Source organism: Thermothelomyces heterothallicus, assembly GCF_042370625.1.
Source record: "Thermothelomyces heterothallicus CBS 202.75 unplaced genomic scaffold P884_scaffold_19, whole genome shotgun sequence".
Taxonomy (NCBI): Eukaryota; Fungi; Ascomycota; class Sordariomycetes; order Sordariales; family Chaetomiaceae; genus Thermothelomyces; species Thermothelomyces heterothallicus.
This window is the reverse complement of record NW_027192580.1, coordinates 554,356-565,526: the sequence shown is the minus strand read 5'-3', so window position 1 is coordinate 565,526 and position 11,171 is coordinate 554,356. Positions and strand designations below refer to the sequence as shown.

General features: G+C 54.3%; 3 protein-coding genes across 3 annotated transcripts; all 3 read left to right on the top strand.

Annotated features, from left to right (window-relative positions):
- Nucleotides 1-820: 820 nt before the first annotated feature.
- P884DRAFT_279176 (uncharacterized protein) lies at nt 821-1,282 on the top strand (the record flags this gene model as incomplete). Its single annotated transcript, XM_069443274.1, has 1 exon — nt 821-1,282. The coding sequence occupies one exon, from the start codon at nt 821-823 to the stop codon at nt 1,280-1,282; it is 462 nt and encodes a 153-aa protein (XP_069295888.1).
- Nucleotides 1,283-4,378: 3,096 nt separating this feature from the next.
- On the top strand, nt 4,379-5,012 carry P884DRAFT_279175 (uncharacterized protein; the record flags this gene model as incomplete). The annotated part of the gene is made up of 2 exons (XM_069443273.1): nt 4,379-4,847; nt 4,993-5,012. The coding sequence occupies 2 exons, from the start codon at nt 4,379-4,381 to the stop codon at nt 5,010-5,012; spliced, it is 489 nt and encodes a 162-aa protein (XP_069295887.1).
- A 4,359-nt stretch (nt 5,013-9,371) lies between these two features.
- Nucleotides 9,372-10,386, top strand: P884DRAFT_205477 (uncharacterized protein; the record flags this gene model as incomplete). The annotated part of the gene is made up of 2 exons (XM_069438650.1): nt 9,372-9,555; nt 9,620-10,386. 2 exons carry the CDS (start codon nt 9,372-9,374, stop codon nt 10,384-10,386), a joined length of 951 nt encoding a protein of 316 aa, XP_069295886.1.
- Between the last annotated feature and the right edge of the window lie 785 nt (nt 10,387-11,171).

Genomic DNA, 11,171 nt, shown 5'->3' with positions numbered 1-11,171 from the left:
GGAAGAGAGGGAGAAGGGGGCATCACTAGTGACCACTACGGCAAAACGCTAACAAGGAAGAAAATAATATAAAAACTAGAGCGAACATAACATCATAAGGCATACAAGAGAAACCTGTCTTGTCACTACTCCGTACAAGTTTCTTACGAAACACAAGCGGCATCTACCTGTATCCAACCTCTCCGCATGATCAGTTCTCACCATAATCTCTCGAGTACTAACCCTAACCCTGTCTTACATCCTCGGGCCAGACCCGTGCCACCAGCCAATGATGCCGAGATTCTGGCTCGGAGCTTGCAAGCGTCACGACTTCCATCGTCCAAAAAAAAAAAGTCCAGACCAAATCCCAACCTGGGCCCAATTCACACGGCCGCCAGATCGAGCCGGGCGATTCTGTAACAGACACCGTCGTTTGGCTGGAATTGCACGTCTAATTGGGCATTGGTATGCGTTGAAAAGTCCAATTGGGGGAGCTCTCGTGCCCGTCTCCAAGGATGCTAATAACGAAACCTCGCAGGCGCGCTTCCATCTCTCTCCTTCCACCCACAGTACCGCGCAACCGCCTCCCTCCGTGACCTCTGGTCCGCTTGCTCCGGCACATCGGTACCAGGCACATATTTTTAATTTTGATCACCCGCTCTCTGAACCGCAGCCGCTCTTTCCAACCCGGTCTGTAGATCAGACCACATCACACTTCCCAGGAGGAGGCGGGGCGCCCTCCTTTTTTCCGCCACCCCTCTGCGACGGGTCTACGCTCCAAGGACAGCCAACGGAAGAAGAGTCAAGAAAACACCAAAAAATAGGAGAGAAGAAAGCGACAATGCCGCCACCACACCTGCACCCGCGGTCGCGCATGACCTCGTCCCTCTTCGCGACCACCGTCCTCGCGAGCTTCTTGGTCGTCGCACTCCCGCACGTCCTGCCGTGTCCCGCTCCCGCGCGAAGGGTATACTACGCCGACGACGGCGGCGAGGAGGAAGGGGGCATGTCGAGGGCGAGGGCGAGGGCGAGGGCGAGGAGGACCAGGGCGGCCCGCGACGAGGCCGAGGGCGGCGGGAGCGAGTCCCCCCCGGACCAGGACATGGCGGCGGGGATTGGGGTCGTGGAGTTCCGGCCGGGGACGGGCGAGGATGAGGGGAGCAGCAGGGGAAGGAGAGCGAAGGCGCGGGGGCGGGGGCGGGAGTGTCCGGTTCCGAAACCGGGCGGCATGCTGGGCGAGTGGCTGGGGTTCAATGGGAACGCGGGGAGAGAGGAGGGAGAGAAGAGGCGGCCGGATAGGTGACGACAGGGATGACGCGCTGGGACGGACGATGGATAACCATAACCCCGTGGGGCGCCCCCCTCCATACATCGCCACGTCCTTTGGTTGGTTGGCTGATGGAGGAGGCTCGTGTGGTGTGTACAACAGGGACATGAGGCGGTTTCCGATTCAGAGACGGACGAAGGTGCGGTGTAAGAGTACCGTGTGTGTGAAAACGGGCCGGATATACCCTCGATGGTGGTCTCGAGACCACTACTCACAGAAAATAACAACAAGATGATCCATCCGAAAGAGTTCTCAGCTCCACCCCCGACTGCTATAGGTGGCGTTCTGACAGCAGATTGTGAGACGGCGGGTCCTGGCAAGCCACCTTCAGCCTGATGGCAACGCGTGTCGTGGCTAAAGCTCGAATCTTTTGGCTGTGCTGGGGGCTTTTCTGCCCGGGCAACGCCCCGCGATCCGAACACCGACTCCAGTTTTGGATCCAACAACGGCCGCCGACCTATTCACGCAGCTTGCGCAGCCGACGCAGCCAACAAACTTGGGAATTCTGGGAAATGGCTGGATACAATGGTTTCTCGAAAAGCGAGCATGTCTTGGGCGGGTTTGGACTGGGCGGCTGTCTCTTCTTCCCAAACATAAGGCCAGTTTACAAAAGTAACAACCTCACCGAGTCTACAAACAGAAGTCACCAAAGCCAAGAGAAAGCCATGTGACGCAGAAAGCTGCGACGCGGCACTGCGCTACTGCCAGCGTTTTGCTCTCGCCTCAATGATAATGTCACGGCAACTTCGAAAGCATCCTCACCGGGATTCCTTTGCTGTTTCTGCTCCCCGTTGATGCTATGAATACCGTAGCTTGGCCCCCGATGCCACGAGCTACGCCCCAACCTCGATCGACAATGCCAAATTGAGTGGAGAGAGTATTGTGACCTTGGCCGACAATTAATTACACTCTGCTTCCTCTGCTTGCCTATCCCTCTTGTTCAGTGCCTCATTCGTTGCCGACTCCGTTCCTTCAGCAATGACCTAATCTCGAGTGCACACAGATGCTGGCGGCTATCTTAGCCTGGTTATGACGAACACTTAATGCCCAGCAACCATTCTCAGGTGTCCAGAGAAGTAAGCTGATGCGCGCATTTGATGATGTGCGCTGCACCGCGTTACTCCGTGGAGGGCCAGCGTTTTAGGATACGGAGGAGCAAAATTTGGGTTCACGAACCAACCCCTGACTCGCCGGAAGAAGCGCATTTCCGGCGGCCAAACCGTCGATTCAACGTGATCCTGTCACGCAAGGCACCGGATGGTTAACGCACTGGCAATGCGATCGATGGCAGTTGCTTCAACATGTCGATCAGGGTCCCACCGCACGGACTCAACAGAAAGAAGGCAAGGCGAGCCAACGGAAACAATCAGACCTTATGGAACTCTTGGCTCTTCTTGGCGTCTGGAAAGAACCCAGTCAGGGGAATTCAAGCTGACCTTTTGTTGAGCCTCGTTGTGCAACCTCTTGCAATCCTAAGCAAGCCCAAACATTTACCCAGAAAGTCTGGTTTCGAAAGTTAGATCTGGATAGGGTGGCAATAACATGCCCACACGCACATGACTCGGTGATTGGTCTCTTGGGAACTGTATGCCCGCTGCCAAGCTTAACATGAACCCTCGTTCCTGCCTAAATAGGTACAGCTCAACCAAAATGGAAGGCTCGAGGCATGGCAGCTCGACTTGCATCTTGCATGTACTACGGAGTACCTGAGGCAACAACGTTCTCAAAGGTCCTTCCAACCAAGAATCTCGCGTTTGCCATTTGGCCAGGAGAACTCGCTGGCCGAAATCAAGGCTTTCCATGATCTGATGCCGCCCTCTTGTTGATTTCTGCCCCGAGTCGGAGTCCTTTTTATTTTCGTGTCTAGTTTGTACAGACATCCACATATCATCCCCGACGACGTTATCAGTTCGCAGTTCTCCGCTTTGGCTTGACTCTGCGGTTTTAACTGCTATTCCTCTTTCGAAACATCCAAGAGGGCGCCTCATCCAACGCATCGATCAGGGACGGCAACCTAGCCAACTACACCAGTCATTTGCCGCAGAGGCGTCAACTTGTCAGTTCTCCTGCCGTGCCGGGGCATCGGATGGTAAGGTTGCTTGGGAAGTGCCCGCAGTAGTGCCATCGGATGAGGGGCATCCCGTCTGCGGCTCCCACCTTGCAACTATTACGCCACGCTCACGGACCTTTTGGTACGGCCGGGTCCCTGCAACGTGAGTAGCCTAGGGGCGCCTAGGTTTGCCTTTATCGGCCCATGGGCACATTGCCATTTTGTTTCCCTTCAGGCTTTCCAAACATGGCCCTCGGTCGTGAAGTGTTCCGTGCGATGCCGTCGCAGTCAGCTGCCAAGGACTCCCCGATCGCCCTCGGTCAAAGCGACGTACATATTGAGTCTCGGCAAGTTCCTACCTCCGTCCCCCCCCCCCCTTGATTGTCCCATCTCCCGGGTGAGCTTGGTTGGGCTGTATAGCTGCTACCGCTTGGCCGGCCTCGCCCGCTCATCCCGGAGACGTTCTGCCGACCACATCCATGATGTTTCACCCGGTAGACTTCGTCCAGTGTCGCCAAAACATCCGACCTGACACACCCGGAAGACTGTTGGACCTCCCTTCCGAATATACCTTGGGCTCCTGAAAGCTTGGCGCGCGCCCACTTATGCCATACCACTTCCGCGTTCCTTCATTCTCCGGTGTGTCCCTAGTGTATATAAACTACAGTGACCGACGTCCTGTGGATTTCCTCTCCTCTGTTTTCGCATCTACTCACCACTCCCGCCTTCCAGACTCCGGTTAGATCCTCCTTGTCAGTCGTTCATTCAGAGGTGAGTCCCGGTATCGTCAACAGAAATAGCCCTCGAATGTTGACAATCAGACATCACAGCTGTGCTCGCTGTTTGCTTTCGCTCCTTCGCTTCCCTCACAATACATCTTTCGAGGTTTGTGGTAGTCCACCCCTTGACTGGGCCAAACAGGTTGCTAACAAGGTCAGTAGCTGTGCTCCTTAACACCAGTAGTTCTTCTTAATTCTTGTTCTGCCTCTTTACAAACGCCATCTCGCCACCCAGTCAGCAATATGAAGCCCATTACCTTGCTCGTCTCAACCCTGGCTACTCTGGCGGTGGCTGCTCCCGCTGCTCCCGCTGCTCCCGCCAGCGGCCTCGAGGAGCGCTCGTTTTCGTTTGACATCAACGCCTTCAACGGTTTCCGGAGCTTCAACCAGGTCAACCTGAACTACCTCCTCAACATCAACTCCCTGCAGCTTGCTCTCCTCGGCAACTTGGCCACTGTCAACAACCTCAACATCCTGCAATTCCAACCTCTCTTCCAGCATCAGGTATTCGACATCCAGGGCCTCCTCCAGTTGCAGTCGTTGCACACCTTCCTGCAGATCAGCCAGCTCGGCGTCCTCAACGGCTTCGATCTCGCTACGGTTCAGCTGCAACACCTCAACCTCGGCCTTCTCAACAACGTCAGCATCATCGATCTGCAGAAGTTCATCTCTCCCGAGATTGTTCCCCAGGTCAAGTCGATAGCCGCCGAAGGTAAGCCGGCCTTTTCCTGGTTCATTGATTTCCCTTTCTGTTGCTGCCCCGGCCCTTGCAATGTCTTCTGCTACACACACACAGAATATGTGCTTTTATGAGATTCAAGTTGCTAATTCTGGGACTTCCCTCCCCTCTCTTGTAGTTCTTGTCTCCACAAAGTAGGAGAAGTTCTTCCAGTTCTTTCATATGTCGATCACAACCCCGTGACATCCGCCGTTATATCCCTTCCAGCTCGTCGCTCTCTCCTCTGCTGGTCCGTGGCGGCGCGATGGATGTGATTATTGCCAAGATGATGTAGGAAAAACAAGAGACAAGCACCTGGAGAACAAGCGCGATTTCCCTTACTTTGGTTTCCTTTCCTTCCTCTTCAAACTCCTCTTCGTTTCACCCCTCCGAAACGAAGGGGATGGATAGGTGGGGAGATTCAACATGGGCAGAAGAGGCTAGGGATAACTGATTTTTCTGCTACATACAATCGGGAGACTGTCATGCTGTCCCCGCTGTTTAAGTTACTCAAACCAGGTATCTCAAAGATATTCTGCACTATCTCTGCTCCCCCAAGTTACTTGTCTCCACTTCGTAGACAGATTAACTGGCCCTTATTGCATGTTTCTTGTTGTGTTAAATCTTCGACCCAGCAATATTAGGAAGTTACCTATCAGGCAGGTTCCCCCTAATGGCTCGACTTCACACCAGAATAAACGGCACGATCAACCTTAACCCTTCCCCAACTCCCTCTTTCAAGGGTCTTCTGACCTACCAGGTATCCATTTCACCTCAGAATACGTACAGTAGAAAGTACTGCTCTCAAGACACGGGTAAACTTATAGAAGCGCCGTGGAGCAGAGCCATTGCGTCAGCGCATCCTCAACTGCGGCTTTCTCAGCTCCAACTTCGCGATTCGCATGGAACGGGCCGACACAGTCCTGTCATCCCAACCAACCAGCAGCATGGGAGAAACAGAGAGGATGTGCATAAACCAGTGTTTCAACCGACAGCAGATGCGGTTATTCCTCGGTCTGTCCGGTGCGTGATTCGCACGGTATACAAACGACCTGTACATGTACACGCAACAGGGTACCGCAGACTGCGTAGTGTACCAACTGCCTGCGCTCTTGTGTGAAAAAAGCACCACACCCGCTCGCCCGGGCCAATAGCAAGCTGACCTTTTTTTTTTTTTTTTTTTCACGCTACGACAAACAGTGTGTAGCACTGCCCGCCCTATCGGTCACCTTCTGTTCGGATGAGTCGCGTCATCCAAAGTCGAGGACCAAATATCTAACCTCATCCAAACTGCACTTGACCGATCTTTGTGTACGGGATATACCCGGACTCTAGGAAAGATCAAGTTAGTGGTATTCTTGCCCTACAAGTAGCTGAGCTCTTGGTATCGTTAGTAAGACTGAGCCGTCAGCATTAGTATGTATACTGGAAATTAAAATATACACGGTAACGATGTATATAAGGATATATATATATGCATCCGTAGTACGGATAACCATACAAAATACTTAAATTAGTTCACGAGCATGGACAGCATATTCTAAGTATGGCAAGTTGAGCCTCACCGGCATGGCACCCCAGTAACTCCCCCAAGCTCGGCCCCGGTGGCGCAGGGAGCACGCGCGACCAAGATTAACTACAGCACAGCCGAGTGGTTCTGGGAAGGTGGCCTCAGCCCTGCCGAGAGGTCTCAGTCAAGTGCCGCCATGTGCCAATGCGGCAGAGAACCTGGGGCAATGTCGTGAGGAACCACAGATCATCAAGAGCTTACATTCGCGCGCACCACGGGGTGAGGCCGGATGGGGACATCCTTCTTCCGCGGCGAGCTGCAGAGCAATGACAAACCGTGCTCGGCTTCTCACTTTGTGCGAAGCTCTATGGAAGAGTTCTCCCCCGTATGGAAATTCATCATATTACGTAGGTATTAGTTATCGTGTAATAATGATAAAAATAACCGATGGCGCTCTGTCGGAAATCCTGGTCGTTTAAGGATCTACCGCAAAAAGAAAATGAACAGCTTGCAATCCCAGGCTGTCTCAACGTCATCTGGGGCGGAGATTAGTGGTTGCAGCCGTCCTCGCTTTGCGCTTGGGCCGCGCCACGAGTACAACAGGGTTATAGCCTGGTTTAACAATTTGGGGCATTTACACTAGCCATTGATCTCCAAAACCAAGATAAAAATAAAGCAAAGAAATAATTATGGGGACAGCTTTATATTATTACCATGTGATGTTTTTTTTATTCTGCACTCTGTTAGAGTATATGTTAGGTATATTTACTCCAAGTCCATACTTGTATACAAGTATGTATATATGTACATATATATACTAGTATAGCATACATATATACACCTATACAACAATTGACTGCTGACCCGGCAGCGGCGGCAGACAGGGGACCCGCGAGACGCAGATCCTCAATAGCGCACGGGTGCCGTGTCCTCGTCGCTTGCAGGCACGCCTACACTAGCGTGTGGACGGAATACGAACAAAACTCCGAGCCGAGTCCACAGAACCACAGTGGATCGATCGATCTTCGTGTTATTGCGGATCTTGCTAATTCCGGTGTGCGCTTCTACGTAACTAATTGCTTGGTAGAGAACTTTCATGGGCTGGCTCCTGAAAAATAGGAACGAGTTAGGGATGTTCAAGGCAGAAGTCGTGCCTTTGTAACTATGTACGAAGTACTGTATGTCCCTTATGTTTGTAGTGCGCAATCCATATATTGCCAGCGCTACATTCACTAATCCGCACACTAGAAAAAGGGGCTTGCAGGCAACCGAGCCCTAGTAGAGAAGAGGTGTGGGGCCGTGGCGTCTCTGCATCTGATTTCGCAATTGTTTCCCCTCTCACAGAAAGTCGAATCGAGAGCGTGGCTTCTCCTGAAGGCCGAAGCTGCGACACGACAGACCATAGAAGGGGCAAAGGCATCGAAGGAATGGGATAGTAACACATGGCGAATTTCATACCCGGCGTCCAGTCATGGCCCCCGCCTAGAAAACCAACTACCTACTGTGTAGAAGCACTTGGCAGTAAGTTGCCCAAAGGGAAGCATTCCATATTGAGAATTGGTTCCTCGATCTACCATTGATGCATCGGTGCCCCCCCACAGTTTCCGTCTCCTTCATACCTGGCCCCGGTGCCGGTTTGCCATGCGTCCGGCGACCCACCAAATGGCCGGTCGGTCCAGACGAGCCAGAACGGCGACTCGCTTTCATCCAGATTGCCCTGTCGTCTGCTTACAAGTTTAGCCAGCAATCGCACAGCTGTGGCATACAGCGGCCGGTAATGGGAAAGTTGGCCGTGCCTTTCCGTCCCCCCCTCGTTCTCATCTAATCCCCCACACCCAATCTATGCAGCTGCAATACATATGTGCAAACTCATAGTACACAACGTGTAGGGAATGGAGTTGTTCCGGGCACGCCTTACCTTGCCGACCAGGCTTGGTCCGACCCGCGACCTGCGCAGGCCTTAACACCCCCCTTTCCTTCCTTCCTTCCCGGGCGCGCTTCGGTTCTGAAGTGAGCATGATTGCCCGTCCTGGCCAAAACAACGACCCGCCTAATGAACAACAGAGGTTCGACTCGCAGCTGAGCCCCCCCCGGTCGGTCCTGGGGGGGAATGGGCCAACTGAAGAGTGTGGTGGTGATCGCGTACACGTAACTATTCTATAAAATGGCAGGACCCCCGAGGCCGACCTTGCTGGTCTTTCTTGGTCCGTCAACCACTAGTAACTTGCAGTAGTTGCTAGTGTAGTGCCTGACCAAGCTCGCACCTTCCCCCTCTCGCCGTCCTATTCCATTGGGCTGTCATCTCTAAAGCGGAGCTGCCGGGAGCGAGCATCGGTCGGGCAGGGCAGAATCGAACAAACACAGAGCAGCCCGCACAGTGCTCTCTCGGGCTAGTTTAACGCTCTCGACACCGCAAATCCATCTGGTCTGGCCCCGGTCGCTTGGCACCCGCGATCCACCTCGACGAGCCCACCGCCGAGACATAGCCTCGATCCCCACCCCACGCAAGCCCGCTCTCACCCCCCTTCGTACAGGTTAACTATAATTGACCAAGGGGCACCAGCTTGAGTAATCTCGGTTTCAGACTCCAAAGATCAGAAAGAGATATATATAAAAAAAAAAGAAAAGGAGCCGCGCCCGGCCTTTTTTGCTCCTTCGAGCCTTTACTTCGAAGCGGTTCGCTTCCACACCGCATTTTTTGGTCCCCGCAGCGCCTAAAGCTACACCCCCCCCCCCTTTAGCATACGTGGTACCTGGGGATCTCGTGTTGTCGACCCGAGCCTGGCCCCTCTTGTGCGCAGTGTCTGTTGGGTCCAGGAGACTGCGGGCATCGTTGCGAATCGTCGCCGACTGACAGATTGCTGGGTTTTCCGTCGGCTGCTCTCCGATCGATATGAGCAGCTCGCCGGCCTGCTGGACTGGATTGTTGCTCTTTGGACGCACTGGCAACCGGCGGCCTCGGACCCCGGCTCCCTAAATCAAAGTTCACCACCATGAAATCGGCAACCATGGCCACCCGCTCCCCCGACTACTCGGACGACGAGCACGACTTTGACGATGAGTACTTCTCTCGCACTTACCAGCCCTTATCCAATCTCCCCACGCCACCCCCGTCATCACGCGAGTCGTTGGCCGGCCAGAGCCCCCAAGCCCTTCTGGAAGATGGAGGGCTTCTCGACTCGGTCCTGCTAGGTACGTGAACCAACCGCAGGGGTGTCGTGTTCCGAGTCCTCTCGAGCTCACGCTTCCGTGTCAGGTCCGGCGGTCCATCTGGTCAACCTCATTCCTCCAGCAGCATCTCTCAAGACACCGTCTGTCTCGCTGGTTCATGAGATGCTCGCACGCGCCGATTTGCCCATGGACACCATTGCGCTTGGCGTCTGCATCCTGGACTCGCTCAGCTCCAAGTTCTCGCTGAATTGGCGCCTGCTCTGCCCGCTGGCGCAGCGTGAGCCCGCTCCCAGCGAATCCACGAAGCGGCACACGATCCAATCCAAGCCAACGAGCTCCGCTCAGCTCCATATCGACTCGGTCCATCCCGAGGTGATTGTGTTGGCAGCACTCATGATTGCCTTCAAGTTCCTGGTCGACTGCCAAGAGCCGACCCGCTACTACAGCTCGTCCTGGGGAAGGGACCTGTGGACGTGCGACCAGATCAACGTGACGGAGATGTGCATCATGGAGAACCTCGGCTACCGGATCCTGCCGCTGTGGCATCCGGCGCTCATTGCCGACGCGGTCAGCGACATGCAGCGTGCCGCGAGGCAGGCGGCGCTCCCGTCAAACCCCAGAAACGGGGAGGCGCACAAGCGCTCCGTAAGCTCGGCCGTCGCCCTCTCGGGCTACTCGTACCCGTTAACACCGGCGGAGACGCCCACGTCGGAGAGTGGCCCAGCCGTCAGCCCGGCGTATGAACCTGCGGGGACCGCGTCCGGAGGCGTTGTGTCCAACCCGATGGACTCGTCCGTGCTGCACCTGCCACCGAGAGCGAAGAGGAAGGCGACATCCCCCGTGGCTGGTTGAGAAGACCGGGCATGTCGGATTCGCACGGACTCGTGACAAAACGTCTTACCGGTCTCTGCGTTTAGACGCGCGTTGCCAATATCGCGCACGCGCACGCGCACGGAGTTTCCAACGCCCTTGTTGTTTTGAATCCCGCGACTGCCTGCGTGTCGTCACTGGGCCACAAAAGGCCTCTCGGATGGACACACTCGTACAGGCAGGGAAAAGAGATGGGAAAGGACCTCGAGACTTGGCGTTCTCGGTTTGTTTGGCTGGCGATACCACGATGTTGTATTCGCATGCAAGTTGGAGCTTTTGAATGGAGGATGCGCACCTCGGCGTCGAAGGGAACCACGCCGACAGGCTGCGGCCTCGTTTTATATCTTCTTTGGCCAATAGCGGATTGGTTCCCGGAGACACTCAAGTTTTATTGGGCGAAGGAAGGCGTCAGGGTATTGTTGGGCTCTATCTGAGAAATATTCAGCGAGAATACCACCGAATGGATTGGTAGCGCAGCGGCAATATAAAGCAGTAGTAATCCTCGAGACCGGACCGCTTGCTGCTGTTCGTTTCGTGATTGCTGTGAACATCATTCTACTTTGCCCGTATGTATCGCCGTACTCCGAACACAATGGGTCTCACGAGGAGCATTGTATGTACCTACCTATGTATGTCCATAGTGTACACTAAGTACCGAGCTGTTGTGGTAAGTTATCACTCGCTTAAACCATGCAGTTACTCCAATCAGGTATCGAAGCACATGCCTTCGGTCCAAAGCGAGTTCCTCGCCTACGAGGAAGGCAAAT